Here is a 17,914-nt window from a genome sequence, read left to right on the forward strand (position 1 = left end):
TGGATAGAGGTCAACACACATCCCACAGATTGCACTTAAATTATGCAGGTAAACGCTATTTGTGTGAAAAATGAAATTTAATCATAAAAGAAAGAATCAAACTAAAAAACTTAATATATAAAAACAGTTTGTTCACAACTGAAAGAAGTCTGACAGAAACTTTTTTAGACTAACTCAGCCTTCACCATACATACGTGAAGGTGAAGTACTTGACAACATCGCAAATCACAGTAAAATCAAAATAATATTGCAAAATGTCCAATAAAATTGAACAAATTGACGAATTTCTAAGTGTTAGTAGCCCTCATATTTATCTTGAGAATGAACTAGGGTGCAAAACTGAAGAATTATGCAGCATTAATTTAAGTAATTATAAAATTGTCAGTGTCTATTGTAGTGAACAACATAAAGGTGGTGGTGCTGGTATTTATGTCAAAAATAATGTCCAGAGCGAAAAAATTTATTGGATAGATACACTTGCATCTGAGATGGTCTTTGAAATAGCTGCCATAAGAATAAAGCTCAGATATAGCAGTTTAATAATAGCTAGCCTGTACAGATCCCCTAACAGTAACATGGAAGAATTCTTTTACCATTTAGAGGAACTTATTGATAAACTCTCACCTCATAAAAAAACAGACTATAATAGTAGGGGACATGAACATTGACTCCTTAACTAATAGTGTAAGTTATCTTAGATATATTGAGATATTACAGTCCTATAATTACAACCACGTGAATTCAACACCAACAAGAATTACAGGTGACTCTCAGACATGTATTGACCATGTTATTACAAACTTAAGTAAGGAGGACCTTGTAGTTGGAACTGTTGAGAACCACATTTCAGATCATAGTGCATTAGTCCTAGAGCTTCACACTGACAAAGAAATAGTATCTCATGAGGAACAATTTACTTATAAAAGAAAGCTTGACTATCATGCATTAAAGGAAAAACTTGCACACAAACTGGTATCAGGTAGGCCTATATGTAACAGAAGACATTAATGGAAAGTGGGAAATATTTTATACAACATTAACCCATTGTCTAAATCAAGTTTGCCCAAGGGTCAAAATACTGAAGAAAACTAACAGCTCCAGGAATCTTAAACTCCCCCCTAATGTGATGAAATTAAAGAATGACATGAATGATCTATATATTCTTTTTAAAGACACCAAACTGCAGTACTTTCAGTCTAAATACAAAGCCTGTAGAAAAACCTATAGGGAAGCACTTAAGACATTAAAGGCACAGAAGTATGCAGAACAGATGAGTCACTCCTGTAATGTTAGCAAAACAGCGTGGAATATAATAAAGAAGGAAAGTGGGGGGAATGACAAGGCATTGTGTAACAACATAATAATAAGGGGCAATGAAAAATTGGTTAATGACCCAAAAGAAGTATGTGAGAGATTCATAGATCAGTTTAGTAAGATGAGTAAGGAGGATGTGATCAACCCACTGCAGGTGCTAAATCCAAGTAATGTCAGTAATTCGTTCTTCTTGAGGTTACAGAACAGGAAATCCTGAGAACAATTTCCAACTTAAATGCAAGTACATCCAGTGGTTGGGATGACATCTCAGCCAAATTTCTGAAAGAATGCAGTAATGAGTTAATAAAGCCACTGCAACATTTAATAAACAGCTCTTTCAGACAGGGGTCATTTCCTGACTTGTTAAAAGTCACTGAAATAAGACCAGTGCACAAAAAGGGAAAAACTACTGATGAATAAAGTTATAGGCCTATTTCATTGACATCAGAACTTAGTAAGTTGTTGGAAAGGCTATTTCTTGATCAAATGGAATCATTTTTCTCTAAGTACAATATATTAAAAAGTTCTCAACATGGTTTCAGGAAGGGCAAGTCTACAATAACAGCCATAGCCACATTTATTCAAGCATTATTGAATAAACTTGATGATGGAAACAAAGTTACTGTCACCTTTCTAGATCTATCTAAGGCTTTTGATACTGTAAATTGCTCCATTCTTCTACATAAGTTAGAAACTTATGGGGTCAGAGGAGTGGCATTAGATTTGTTAAGATCGTACCTTGCTGACAGGAGACAATGTGTTAAGTTGTATCATACAACCGGGGGACTTATACAGAATATATGACTAAAAATAAATTGGCATTAAATAAGGAAAATACCATTCTAATGGAGTTTGTGCTAAATTACAAATCAAGACAAGTGAATACTGAGCCAGAGTTATCAATTGAAACATTGATAAACATAAATTCCTGGGTATTATAGTTGATGAACATCTTACATGGAAGGAGCACATCAGCTACATGTGTAAAAACATCTCGTGTAATACCTACCCGCTAAAACACCTTTCTAGCATAATAGCATCACCAGTCTTAAGACTAATCTATTTTGGTATTATACACTCCCTCCTACAATACGGTATTGAGATTTGGGGCGGGGCACCAGTGGTATACATGGATAGGACTTTTAAAGCCCAGAAGAGAGCAATTAGGATAATAGTGAATGTTAGTAAACGCCAATCCTGTAGAGAATACTTCATTAAGTATAATATACTAACAGTGTATTCATTACATGTTGTAAGGACTATACTGTTTGTAAAAGAAAATATGGAGCACAGTTTAATAAATAGTGATATCCATAGTTATAATACAAGGAAGAAAGAGGACTACCACATGAATTCAGAAATAAAAAAGCAACCGATCATAATCCATTTTCTGCTGGAAGGTTTTTTTACAACAGACTGCCAAATACCATAAAAATGTTAAAAGGAAACATATTTAAAATAAAATTAAAGCAGTTGTTAATTGCTAAATGTTTGTACTCCATCAAGGATTTTTAATGTTGTATGTACTTTATTACTACTACAAAACTATTATTATTGTTCATGTATGTACTGACTGACTATGTCCACAACTGTAAAAGTTATTATGGACAAATAAACCATTATTATGTCCTGACTTGACAGCACTACTCTTAAGTTATCTTTCCAATTCATTAACCAGTGACAATTCAGAGCATATTTTCTTACAGGCAAATATGCTTAGTAATACCCATATATAAGCCTAAAGATCAGCAAACCACTTCCAATAATGGAGTGATGACTCACTTTTCTGAGCATAATTTATTAACTACTCATTTTTGTTTATATAAGGTAAATAATACACAATACTAGAAAAAAACTTTGGGCATGTCAAGTTTTTCATTGAAAACTAGTTATCACCTATCTTCTGATATTTAAACAGCTGTTCTTGTTTGGATGCTGATGTTTTCAAAAAGGCTGGTCCATTTCATAGTCATCTGACAGAAAGAAGGAATGAAAGATTTCTTTGGCATTGTTGCTTGGGAGACTCCAAGAGATAGGTTCAGCTGTCAAACTGAAAAGGGTTTTCTTCCCCCACATGCATTGGTCCTGTTACTGGTGATGTATGATAGTTGTGTCTTAAGTGTATCTCTTGAGTGTGGGAGAGTGTAATGGATGTATGAATAGTGTGGTGTCATGTTTGTGTTACACAATGAGGAGAGAATGAAGACAGTGAAACTAGGTGCTGGCAGATGGCCTACTTCTCTCAAATACCATCAAGGTTAATGTCCACAGCCATCAGGCTGATCAACATCAATAGTGTCACATAACCTCACCCCATGAATCACGGCAGAGAAATCTGAAATTTCATCTAGCACATTAACAGGAAGTCTAGTGGTTAGGAACTTGCTTGTTTGACCAAGACCTTTATGCTACCACCTCTTCTCCCCTTGCCAGCCAAATACTAGTGGTGAATATTTTGTCCATCTCCAGCACTGGAACCAGGTACGTCTGTATCGAGTGCCATAGCACAGGCATGTCTTAGCAACCTCTGCTATGGTGGTGAGTATTCATTTCACATATTTCAAATTACCAAGTGATCATGTCAAAAGGCATCCTGATTGTAGAAAGCACATGTCTTTCCAAAGGTCCTCTCTTCTCTTTTCACTACAGTGAATACATTTTATTAGAAAAGTTTTATTTGCTTTATTTAACAACACAGTACATAAACTTCACATCAAATATATTTTTCTTTATAATATCACAGTAAAAAATTGCATTAATTATGTAATTCATAAACACAGACTGCTTAATTAATTATAGTCTGGAACATGGAATTAACAGTCAATATTAACATGTTCATTATTATTGTAATGATAATGAAGTAAGGCACTTTTTCCACTGTTTTACACTACACCATTAAATGTTGTATGGATTTGTACACAGTATCAGTAGATGGCACAAAAGTCAGTACCTGTGAGCTTGGTACAGACTATGTAGTGGTATCCAATCAACTCCTTCATTTTCAGAATCAGGATTTTTGTTTACCTTCCAGTATTCACTACAGCTTTCATACTGAAAAATAAAATATTATTTTCTTTAGGCAGCATAATATAGAAGGGTAAGTATTAAATCACAGATATGACTGAAATGCAAAATCCTTACAGGAAGTCTGGTGAAAAAAAACAGAGATCTGCAATTTGTTGATTAGAACTTGACTATAGGGCAGGCGACCTCTCTGATAGTCTACTGAATGTAATTGAATGAGTGCATAGTACCATGAAATGGCACAGAAAATTAATTTTTCACTTTCTGAACCTGTGAAATGGTACAGAAAGCTCATTTCCATTTTCTTAACCTGTGCACATTAATTTCACGTACTGGGAAAACCGTACAGGCTTAATTTGTCTTCGGAAAAAGAAATTGTTGAAAGTGATGCAACACAATAGAGACAAGGTGATGGTGGAAGACTCTCTGATAATAAGGATCTTCTATTTAATGAGAGGCATTTTCCAAATGTTTTTATGAGGAAAGACTAATAGATGTGTACTATTTCAAAGGCAGTGAGAGAAAAATTTTGCTTAAACAATAATGTACAATTTCAGCTGAAAAAACAAAATTCATGACAAATATAAAAAATGCGCCAAAATTCATAGAAACACAAATAGGTGAAATAGAGTGAGAAAATAATTGAAATGTCTAGGACAAACTATACAACAGAATGGACTAGAAAAATATGCAATAGATGTAAGTATTAACAAAATGGAAAGAGCATATGGTTTGACCAAGGATATTTACAACAAGAAATGTATATCTAGAAAAAACAAAACTAAAACACTACACCTCAGTGGTGCAACCAGAATGTTTATATGGATCTGAATGCGTAACAATGATCTATAACATGGATAAACTAGAGGTAATGAAAAGAAGGATTATTAAAAATATAATGAGTGCAATAAAAACTGCAGATGGTTGGAAAATAAGAAGTAATGAGTAGATCTACAAAAATATAGAGAAAATATATGAAGTAATGGCCAAACAAAATTAACTTTTTTTGGACACCTCTACCGAATGGATGGAAATAACTAACAAAACAAATACTCCTATATTTCTGGAAGAAGAAATTGACAATAGCAGGGATTACAGAAGTAAGGAAAGATCTAGAAAGAAACAACATCAAAGAATCAGAAATAGCAGAAAGAAACCATTTTAAAAATAAAATACAGGGTGTTTATAAATGAATACTGGGGTTTTAACGCTTTATAATATTTATTATATTAAACTTACAGTTATAAATGATATGCCAAATGAAAGAGCTACTCAGACAGTTTTACCAAGAACCTTAAAGATGTTCAATGTCAGCACCATTTGTCACATGGCACACATCAAGTCTATAGCCGAGTTCTTCCCTAACATTGATAAGTGTGTCTTCAGTGATTGTAGCAACAGTTGCTTCAATCCAGTTTCTTAATACAGGGAGGTCTGCTGGTAGTGGAGGCACATACACATCATCCTTGGTGAAGCTCCAAAGGAAAAAATTGCATGGTGTTAGGTTGGGTGAATGTGGAGGCCATGCAAAGCAAGCCCTGTCATTGGGCCCCTTGCAGCCTATCCAGTGCTTGGGTACAGTGAAGTTCAATCTGTCTCATGGATTGCAGCAGAAACATTGCACACTGCGCATGTGCACTGGTGCCAAACACAACTGTTTGAGTTGCTCTTTCATTTGACATAACATTTATAACTGTAAGTTTAATGTCATAAATATTTTAAAGCATTAAAACCCCAATATTCATTTATAAACACCCTGAAGACTTTCAAAGCAGAAGAAATAAAAAATCAGGAACAACATGGACAGAAGAAAGGAAGAAAATTAGGGAATAATGGAAAAATAGGAAACAATAACAAAGGAAGAAGAGGAACTGAAGTTGTTAATGTGATCATACTTGGTCAATACAATTGTAAAAAAGAAGTACAGTGACATATTTTTAGCACCCATAAAGTCACATATTTTAGCACCCATTTATAAATGTCATAAATCTTAGGGGAGAAGTTTACTAATATTGGTAATTGACAGTTTTTTTATCTTGAAATTGGATTTTGACTTACTTCTCATGAATGAGGTACCTGTACAATCTTGAAATGAAAGGTCATTTCATGTGTAAAGAACTACAACTCTAAATGTGATGTCAAATAAAAATATCCTACATCCTGTGAACTTCATTCTGGCAACAAGTTTAGTTGCTGATGTCACATTTCCAATCACTTTTGCATAAGTTGTTCTAAAAACACAATTTTTACAAAACCTTTATTGCAATGCTATAAAATAGCTCACAAGTATCATTGTGAAAAGCATTAAATATAGTACTTTAGTTCCACAAACACATAAATCAACACAGTATCAGCTCAGTTTGTTTCTATCAGCCAATCAGCCATTATCAAATGTTTAGTGTTGGTGCTGAAGGCACTTTGTCTTCTGTGTTCAGATAGAGACTCCAGGTGGCTGTTTCCACACTACATGGAAGTGTTCCCAGATTGTCATGGAGGAGAACTTTGTAGTTATGTTTTCTTTTGAAAAACTTTCACATGTATGGTTGCGGAACTACTTTTTCTTTAATTGATTGGATTTAAAAGGTTTAATGTAAAAGTTCCTCTTTTTCAGTAATGTAATGAAATGAGGCAGTAAAAATAAAGTTATTTGATAGCTATATTTTCATTTTCAATAGAAGGAAAAAGGTCAATAACATACAATACTTCAAAATATCCATCAGAAATTAATACCAAAATTGAAAAATATAACAGAAAGAATGACAGAAAAAACTGGTAGAAAATAATACTAAAATTAGCAGAAAATATAACACCAAAAGATGGCCAAGAAAACTGTTTACAAAACATGGAACACGTGATAATTTATTGTATCCTGTTTCAAGATGTACCACACAAATTACTAATTACTAATCACAATCAGCTGCACAAAAACAAATACATAATTGTTACTTCTCAGAACCTCATTAGAACAGAAACACTATATATGAAATAAAAGCTAAATGCAAATACACAACTGAGTTCAGAAATACCTGTCCAAATGTGCAAACAAAAATAATATATACTGAAGAAGAAATGTTATGATAAGTAGCTAGAAAGGAACAGTGAACAACTGAAATGAATAGGTACTGACATGTTTCTTTTGTTTATAATAAACTGGCAACGGATTTTTAATTCTTTGTGAGAAAAGTAATTTTAGCATGTCTTGAGTTTTACCATTACAGTATCCAACTTATGAGAAGCTTGAGTCAAACAATTACTGATACTTATAATTTTTACAGCTCTGTACTTTGGTCTAGGCAATTACTAAGTGATAACAGTCATCATTGCAAGTGAAGTGCTTCAGAAACATTCAGTGCAGGACAAAGAAGACTATGTGGGTAACTTAGCACCTGGTAATGTTCTGAATGCAAGTCATTCATAGCAGGCTGATGGATAAGAAAATAACAATTTAACAATGAAGGGACGCATGTAGCAATGTTATCTGCAGCACTCAAGAGTGAGTTAAGCTAGTTAAGGAGTCATCTGTTTTCAGCATCATTTCTGGACCAAGTTGTGATGGTAGCTCATTCAGGAGTTAATAGACACCAGTGTTGTTCAATTGATTACAAATAAGCTTTGACAACTACCAAATTCATTAATCCTACAATATAAATCATGATACATCAGTTAAGACATCTGGCTGGCTTGTCCCTGCATAACAAACAGAAAAATCATGTTTGTACTATACCACAGATAAAGAATTGCATCAGTACCACTTGGAAGGTCATATAATAGGCTTATACAAGGGGGGATCCAAAAGTAACTGGAATCATAATGCTGCACATCGTGTACTTGTAGTAGGAGGTTGTGCCGCCAGAGAGTTGTAGTAGGAGCTCTGCTGAGTCATTCTGCCATGCGGCATCGCCCAAAAGTGAGAGGTGTAGTTTCTTTGGAAGTTCTTTGAGTGTGTGTACAGTGCAGACATGACACGAGGAAATGGCTAGTTCTTACGAACAACGTGCGGCAGTGAAGTTTTGTTTCTTGCTCAGCAAGAATGCAGCAGAAACTGTTCCAATGATTCAGACAGACTACAAAGACCATGCAGCAAAATTCATGCCGAAGCTTCTTACTGGAGATCAAAGGGATCGTCACATTCAAGCCTGCCTCGAAATGAAGGATGCGTTCAAAGATGATCCACATTTTTTCAACAAAATCGTTACAGGTGATGAGTCATGGTGCTATGGGTACGATCCAGAAAGTAAACAAAAGTCATCACAATGGAAGTCACCTGCCTCACCTCGACCAAAAAAAGATCGACAACTAAAATCGAATGTGAAAACGATGTTGATCTGTTTTTTTAACATCAAAGGGATCACACACTCTGAATTTGTCCCTGAAAATCAGACAGTAAACTAACAATTCTATTTGGAGGTTATAAAATGGCTTTGCAGAAGTTTGTTGCGAAAACGTCCGGCTTTGTGGGATTTTGGCATGTGCTTCCTGCATCACGACAACGCTCCCGTGCACACGGCTCTCAGAATTCGCCAGTTTTTGGCCTCAACAAAGACGACTACCTTGATCCAAGCGCCCTATTCACCAGATGTAGCACCTTCGGTCTTCTTCCTATACCCGGGGATGAAAAGAGACTTGAGAGGGAAGCGTTTTGCGGATGTGGAAGACGTAGAATGCAATGTCATGAAAGCGCTAGCAGGGATCAAAGAGGAGGAATTTAAAAGGTGCTTCGAACACTGGAATGAACGTTTGGACAAGTGTATTAATGCTAATGGAGAGTACTTCAAAGGAGATTAAGGTTGTATTTGAAAACAATAAAGTATATGCTTTCTAGAAAGAAATTCCTGTTATTTTTGGGTCCCCCCTCGTACATTGAGGTGACAAAAGTCATAGGATAGTTATTTGCATATATACAGATGGTGAAAGTACCATGTACACAAGGTATAGAAGAGCAGTGCATTGTTGGAGCTCTCATTTGTACTCAGGTGATTCATGTGAAAAGATTTCCGATATGATTACAGTTGCATGACAGGAATTAATAGGCTTTGAACACAGAATGTTAGTGGGAGCTTGATGCGTGTGACATGACATTTTGGAAGTCATCAGGAAATTTAATATTTAGCAATCCATAGTGTCAAGAGCAAGTCAAAAATACCATATTTCATGTGTTACCTCTCACCACAGGCAACACAGTTGCTGACGGTCTTCACTTAATGACCAAGAGCAGCTGGCATTTGTATGCAGTTGTCACTGCTAGAAGCCAAACAATGCTGCATGAAACAGCCACAGAAATCAATGTGGGGATTACGATGAACGTATCTATACGAGAGACATGTGCAAGCAGAATTTAACATGAGTGATGCATTCTAAATCCATGCTAATATGCATACAGAAGTTTTTGTGCCTCAATTAAATTTGCTATATTCAAACACTTAATATGCTCAAAAATTCTGCAGCAAACCAATGTTAATGATATTGCTCTGTAATTTTGCATGTCTGTTCTTTTACCCTTCTTGTATACAGAAGTCACCTGCACTTTCTACCAGTCACTTAACACTTTGTGCTGGCGAGAGACTTGCGATAAATCCAAGCAAAGTAAGGGGCCAGTGTTGAAGAATGTGACTGTAAAACTGAACTGGGATTCTGTACAGACCTGCCAACTTATTTGTTTTCAGCTCATTCAGTTGCTTCTTCATTCAGTTGCTTTTCAGTGCCAGGGATGTCTATTTTTATGCCCTCCATATGGGAAGCTTTGCAGTGATCAAAGAATGGCATCTCAGTACGATCCTCTCATATAAAAGACTTTTTCAAACACAAAATTTAAGACTTCAGCTTTCCTTTTGCTGTCTTTTATTGCCACACTAGACTGGTTGATGAGTGATGGGATAGAAGCCTTTGACACATTTACTGAGTTAACCTAGGACCAGAATTTTCTACAGTTCTTAGAAAGATCTTTCATTAAGGTATGATGAAGGAAGTTTTTTTATTTTTTGTGTGTTAATCTTTTTACAGACTGAGGAGTTTCTACTAACTTTTGCTTCTCGACATTTCCACATTATTTAAAGAAATGGGAGTGCGACAACCTCTGCTCTCTCAGCATTTTCCTGTATGAAAAATTCATATCTTGTGGGGACAGTACTACAAATTCTTTCTTCCTTCTGTAGTTGCTTCTTAATCATTTACTTCCTTTCAGTTCCCTTTGTTAATGCCAGTCTATGCTTCATCTGTATTTGTAATTTCATCTCTCCTTGTTGTTTTCTTGTGCACTCTTGACCTATCATTTCTAGTCTGTTCAGTTTTCAAATCTACTGTGTTACCAACACATCATTCCTATAGTGTCACACACACCATCCAAATGCCCTTAACCTATGATCCTGGGGAATGTTAATATTTTGCTTGAATTTCCATACTCACCAATCAGAACCCTCTTTTGTTGGACTGTGGAAAATATGATTCCAAAAGTTGACTTTTTTGTAATTTCTTGCTCATGTCTGCATATGCTTTCTTTTGGAGCTTCATTAATGAGAGTTTTAAAAATAGACATTATTTTTTTTAAAGGGATGAATAAATGTATTAACATGGGATAAGTGACTATGGGTTTGATGATCAGATTTTTTCACTTAAAGCACCCCAAGCCAAAAATCATCATAAATAACTTATAAATCACTGCAAAATATTCATTATAGCAGTAATTTATAAACCTTCACATTGTGCACTGATGTAACAGAAACTATATACCAAATTTTAATCATAGTCTGAGGGGAAAAGACGGCCAGCTGTTGAAAGCCTACGGTGAATTACATAATACTGATGGTGCTACTAGAGGAAGGTCAGTATCATAAAAAGTGGTACTGAATATTTTAGTCGTAGAAGCCATATCCATTAAACTGCTTCCTCCATTCAAAGACAAAACAAAAGCATTTCAGATATTTCTGATTTTGACACAGTTTGCTACCCCTGATTATGGTAAAGAACAGAAATCTGTAACTATGCTCTTCCAGTAGTTGCTGTGGAAAGTATAATACAGTTTTTATAACAATAAATAATCATGTGATGAAAAGTTGCTCCAGTTGCTGCTCCTCTCTCTCTCTCTCTCTCTTTTTTTAAACACCCCATTAAATTCATACAACCAGTTTCAGACTTTGCATTGGGCCCTTATCAAGTGAATGTGAAACTGCCACATATTTGTACATAATATGAAGTGTATATCGATTTTTTTAAATAGGAGATGAGAGACAGTGGTTATATATGTACAGTACAAGTGCACAAATAATATACAACTCAAATTATGCTGTAGAGAAGCAACATCAAATGATAAAAACAATAGACTTCAAATGGATTTAAGAGCGTTTCAAGCCCAATGACGCCTTGGGAAAATGGGAATGTCGTAATTGTATGAACAGTACAATCCAGTACTTGAAACATATCAGATAACTCTTTTTAAGCTAAACCATTTAGCAGTTTTAAAGGATCAGATTGTGCAGTTTTTGTAATTACAACACACCCATTTTTCTTATGACAACATTGGGTGCAAAACTTTTTAAAATCGACTTAACTTCTACTCCTTTTATAATTTGATATTGGTTCTCTACAGCATGAAGTAAGTTATATATTACTTTCCATATAGCAGAGATGCTGAGCCGCAATAGGCACAATAAAAAGATTCACACAATCGTAGCGTTTGGCCATTAAGGCCTTTGTCAGCAGTAGACACACATACATTCCATCCTGGATTTTCCATTCTTTGATTATACACTACTTTTGCACTTATACAATACATAAATAAGCATCATCTCTTACCTGCTATTATAAAAAATATATACCATTTATATGAACATCATATTATGTACTAGTACGTGACAGTTTCAGATTCAGAGGCCAAAACCAGTTGTGTGAACTTAAAGAAGTTATATGAAAGCAACTGGACTAGCTTTTCATTAATTGAACATCAGTTGCAGAATCAACAGCATCATCATCCAGATATGGAGAAATTAATAATAAGTGATTTAGTCATAACAACATGTATTCAACTAAGGCTTTTGTTCACAATGAAGTTCTTGCACTAGGAATATTGAGTGTTCCTAGATAAGGCAATTTGTTTGTTTAGGAATATTAATTGTAATGCACTGATGAGTCATTTTGAGTGAACATCACCTTGTAGAACCACATGCCCACTTTATAACTATTTTCGTTACATCTATATGGCACACAGTACTTTTTGTACACAACAGAGATGTCATAATCTTGAAGCAACCCACATTTTTTATTCCACTTTACTTACCTCTATTTCTATTGATGGAAGAACACCATTATTACTAATCTCACTTTCAGTGCAACAAATGAACAACAAATGTATTTTGTCATGCCTCTACATAGTAAAACTATAATTCTATCAATTTTGAACACATTTAGTTCCATGTTAAGTCATGTTTTCTTGGACAGTGTCCAGTAGTTATATCATGCAAAAATTTTGTAAAAATTTACATTCACAGTATCCTTACATCGTTAATTATAGCTTTTAGTTTTTCTTCATCGGTTAACCTAAATGTAGCATAAGGGTTCACTCTTGCTGTTGTATCTGATGCAGATGAAGTTTGATGGAGCTTCTGGTCCTGTGAGACATCTGCAGTACCGTACCCCATCTTATCTTCAGATTGGACATGTGGATCTGCCATATTCTCACCTAAAACAAGAAATCAGTTGTATAAAAACATATTGTCAATATATTAATCTGAAGACCTTTGCAATAATTTTAGAGCATGATGCTTTGTATTACAGTATAAATTATCATATCAGGCACCATTCCATAATATTAATTTTAGACATGCTTGAAATATTGCATTTTTTTTCCCTTGGTCTAGTGCTGAACCATGTCCATATTTATCCAAAGGACACATTTTCTTTTATCTAAAGAAGCAATCAATAACATTAAACATGAAATTTTACTTGAAACAATGGAAACTCCACGTTGGAATATCAAAAATATTAGGAAAATTTGTACTCACCATAAAGATTACACAGTGAATTGTCGACAGGAACAGTGAGACTGTTACACTTTCAGCTTTTGGCAGTGGCCTTCTTCAGAAAAGAACAATGCACACACACACACACACACACACACACACACACACACACACACACACACACACACAAGTAATCATACCTCTCACAACCACAACTGCCATCTCTAGCAGCTTGGACTGGAATGCAATGTGTGTTTCCGGAGGTCAATGCATCAGCTTTATGGTGAGTAGCAACCATCCTTTTCCTAATATTGTTGAAGCTTGGGTTGGTGATGTACCTCAACTTACATACTACACCTACATCTATACTCTATAAACCACAGTAAATGGCAGAGGGTACTTCCCATCATACCATGTATTATGGTTTCTTCCTATTCCCTTTCTATATGGAACATAGCAAGAATCGCTTCTACATTTGTTGATGAATTTCCATCCAAGATAAGATGCTGGTCTTCCCAGCCAAGAAATCCTCAGCCCAGTCACAAATTCTGTTTGATTCTCTGTGTGATCATATTATCTTTAATGAGCATTGTCATGGTGTTAAGCCAAATGCTTTCAGAATGACAAAAAATATCACATGTAACTGATTGCCTTGATCCTTGTCACATCAGCTAGTGATAGTGAGCATATATGATCGACATTTGAGATATGATATAAAAATATTTACCCCTCAGTCATATTTGATTATATAAGAGCCTTTTTACTACATGTGACTTCCTCATTTTGGTATTTGAGAGAACAACACTGTTTGTCAGCCCTACTACATTTCATCACAAATTACTCTCCATCTCCTCACAGAACTTCTCTTTAATAATTACCCAAGTTTAGATTTCACCATTAGAGGAAGCTGTTAGGTCTAATGGTTTAATAAAATTATAATCACTCTGAATTCCACTTTAAGACGAAATAAAATTATAATTTCTCTGAATTATCCTTTAAGATTAAAATTTTAAACGGATAGTTTCATTCATTATGAAATAATATTGTGGCACAAAAATTTCACATGTAAAACTGCTAGTGGTTTGGATTTAAAAGGGTACCTTCACTTTTGAGGAAGTTGCTGTTGGCATAGAACAAATCCTGCATCATTAGTATCAAATGTGCTTTTAGTTATTAAAAAAATGTATTGTCTCACAAGATATTACCATTTCGAAGACATGTTAAGTACTGATACACTTCCTGAAGCAGTAAAATTTTTTAAAGACTTTGAATAACTCACACTGTCAATGAAATAAATAGCCTATGTACACAGAGGAGGGTCTAGAAATATGAGAAAGACTCATTTGATGGCATATATGTACTGCTATTAGAGCACAGAGTATCTTTAAAAGTGATGGGTTGTATTTCCAAATGGTAATTACAAAATTATCTGTTTTTTTGATTAATTCATGGCTTTATTTTTTGTGATCATCTACCAGCTTCTAGGAAGCATTTGCTGCAAGACATTGACTGGGGTGTGCACTATTTGTATTTCTTACCCTTTGGTTCTGAGTTACTTATTTCTAGCTCTTTAAAGATGATTTTTATTGTTTACATATTTTACTAGTCTAGTTGGTCTTGCCATGAAAAAGAAACTACTTTAAATGCAGCAGTTTAATTTAGTTCTACTTAAAATTTCCATCACTGAGAAATCTTTTGATTAGAATTCAGTTTGAACATTAAATTAGCAGCACTTTGTGAGGGCAATAGTATGTGACAGTTTTCTCAGTAATAGAGAATAAAAGCTCAAAACTATACTTGCAAAATTTTTGCAACCACTGTTCCGTATATAATATTAAGTTATTTAGATAACACTTCATCAAATCTTTTAGTACACTGTTATTTCTTGTCTGCATCTTTACCATTTATTTATACTTTCCTGTTTTCTATCATCGAAACATTTATTTTTGTGATAATGGCAAACAACTGGGTCATTCTTGTGGCTTCCATTTAAGAACTAAGCAATGCAAAAATAATGAACCATAGGAATAGATGGGAAAATGAAGAAGGTGGATGAAAGTGATCTTGTCTGGAATTCAGATTAAAAGTCCAAGCAGTCAGATGAAAAAAATTACACCTGATGATAAAATAATCTATAGTTGAAATTAAATATATTACCTTCACTCTTGCTGTCAGTGTGGCTTCTTTTCTTTCTTTTCACATACAGAAACATCCCAATTCCAAAAGTTACTCCAATAAGTGTTATAACAGCAACAGGTATTATTACACCAGGATCTTTGTAGAAGTACTTTCTTCTATAATTTCCCCACATAATGAGTTCAGGCTGCACAACAGCTGAAACAGAATGTGTAACATTTTGGGATTCACACAGTGAACTTGTCATTAATGTTATATTTTCTGTTAACTGCACAATATGAATAATATTTCTTTTATTATTTATTACTCTTACTTCATTCAACACCATTTCAGCTGAAGCCTAAAATCTTGTCCCTCATATTAAGTTTTTACTTCATATACAATTTATAATGACAGGTTTCCTATATAGACTCTGATGTTCAAAATGATGCCTTCCACCATCAAATTAGATTCACCAAGTGGAAATGAGCAATTTTTCAGGGAGTGGCCATCCAGCTCTGACACCTCTACAAAAACGTCCACCAAAGACTGCCAATGCTCCACTTCACACATTCCACATCCAAAATAAATCTCTCTTACATCCCCTGCAACTCTGATAAGTGGGAACATTTATCCAAATATAGTGTTAATCTTATCAAGTCCTTGTCATACAGACCATATTCTACCCACTTAGTGCACAACCAGACTTCCCACAAGATATTTTCCTATGACCAAACAATTGTGTCACCTCTACAGACCAGATACTAATTAATGCTTTTTGTACCACTTAATATCAGAGCTTGAAAATAAAACCAAATTCATTGTCAGGGCTTCAACTAGCTGTTGTTGTATCCTGAGATAAGGGATATCTTACCTGTAATTGTACTATCCATGTCCACAAAATGTAAGTCATATCCTAGTCCATTTAACTAACCAACTGTGTATCTACATGAATGGTCAATGTTGAATTCTGTATTTCTATACAAATGCAAACTTGCCAGCTACAAACCATAACATCACACATTAACAACTGCTTCTGTGTCCCTGCTATTTGGACCCACCTCATCAGCACATCCTCTATTACTGCAACCCCCTAGCCTAAAACTCCACTAGTTCACATACACAACCATTCCCTTATCCCTTATTTCTTACCCTTACTTTTCTTGGCATTTTCCACTCTGTTCTTGTTTCCTCCCAATCCCTATTCTCTCCCATCATCATTGCCTGTGACGCAGAATGTTCCACAGCTGTATAGCATGGTGGTCACAGAAGAATGCACACAGCTTATAGTTATAGAGGTTCAGCAGCATTCACCAGTCTCCAGCTGAGGAACCCAAAGTTCACCAAAATACTTCTCAAATGCTGTGAATGTGATGAGCTTTACTCCACCCCCTCTCCTGGTTAATAACAAGAGGGAATTTAGGACGAATGTGCAATTCACAACCACAATTCTAAAAGTAACAACAGTTTCTGTACAGACTATGTATCCATATGTAGGGTTCTGAATGGAGTTTTATATTCTGATGCAAAATTTTATAAAAAATCGCTGAGGGACATCAGGCATGAAATTGAAAATCTCCAAATATTTTTTTAAAAAAGGGAGGGAGGGAGGGAGGGAGGGAGGGAGGGAGAGAGAGAGAGAGAGAGAGAGAGAGAGAGAGAGAGAGAGAGAATCTGAAAGAATACCTCATGAGCCACTCCTGCAAAGTACCTGAATATTTAGACTCAGGAATGTAAGTTTCACATAACTCTAATGTATATATTGAACAAATTGACTTTGCCAGAATGTAGACAGCTGATAGTGGTGTGTGTACGGTACAGAAATGCTTTGAAGTACTAGAAAAAAATCAGCAACTGAGTAGTAGTAAAAGACCAGTGGCTATTTTTTTTCCAAAGTAGCTTTATTTCTACTCTTTGTAAAAAGGTTGTCTACATACACTACTGAAATGATTTATTTGTCACAAGAAATATATATACAAGATGTTAATAGAAACAGTGCAAGCTACCTTAAGTTGTTATTTCCCAGTCCAAGCTGTATTAGAGTTCTATATATTACACTGAGAGTCTACTGGAAAACCACCTTAGCCAATATGATAAAAACTCATGCCATGTATTCCACTGCACACATCATAACACACACACAGAAGAGATTGAGACCAGCCCTACACTGGCTTGTTTGAGGTGTGGCTATAACATAATGGGTCTGATGCTGTCACAAAGTAAGTAAGTGTGCACCAAAGATGAACAACCAACAGCTGTGAGGCATGAACCTTCTTAGTCAAATGCAGCTTCTGTGGTGTCTCTAGGCAAATCAGGGTGGTCTTGGCCTTCATTTGTGTAAAAGCTGTTATTCCGTTTTGCCAGAAAAATGATAAATGTAATAACACAGCAACAAACTGTCATGAAGTTTCACACAAAACTTTGAAAAACTGCTACTGAAACCTATCTTTTTCTGAAAGGAGTGTACAGTTAAGTTTGTGTATCATGTACGTGGGTTTCTGAGTGTTTCA

At 35.1% G+C, this 17,914-nt stretch overlaps 1 protein-coding gene across 1 annotated transcript in view; it reads right to left on the reverse strand.

Moving 5' to 3' along the window:
* Positions 1-4,120: 4,120 nt before the first annotated feature.
* Positions 4,121-17,914, reverse strand: part of LOC126235453 (Down syndrome cell adhesion molecule-like protein 1 homolog) — a 137,462-nt gene continuing 123,668 nt past the window's right edge. Inside the window, exons 15-17 of the mRNA XM_049944175.1 lie at positions 15,447-15,623; positions 12,828-13,009; positions 4,121-4,365 (exon numbers count right to left, since the gene is read on the reverse strand). Coding sequence (XP_049800132.1) covers positions 4,258-4,365; positions 12,828-13,009; positions 15,447-15,623 — 467 coding nt within the window. The 3' untranslated portion in view covers positions 4,121-4,257. The remainder of the gene's footprint in view (positions 4,366-12,827; positions 13,010-15,446; positions 15,624-17,914) is intronic.

Source organism: Schistocerca nitens, chromosome 2, assembly GCF_023898315.1.
Source record: "Schistocerca nitens isolate TAMUIC-IGC-003100 chromosome 2, iqSchNite1.1, whole genome shotgun sequence".
In the NCBI taxonomy this organism is placed as follows: Eukaryota; Metazoa; Arthropoda; class Insecta; order Orthoptera; family Acrididae; genus Schistocerca; species Schistocerca nitens.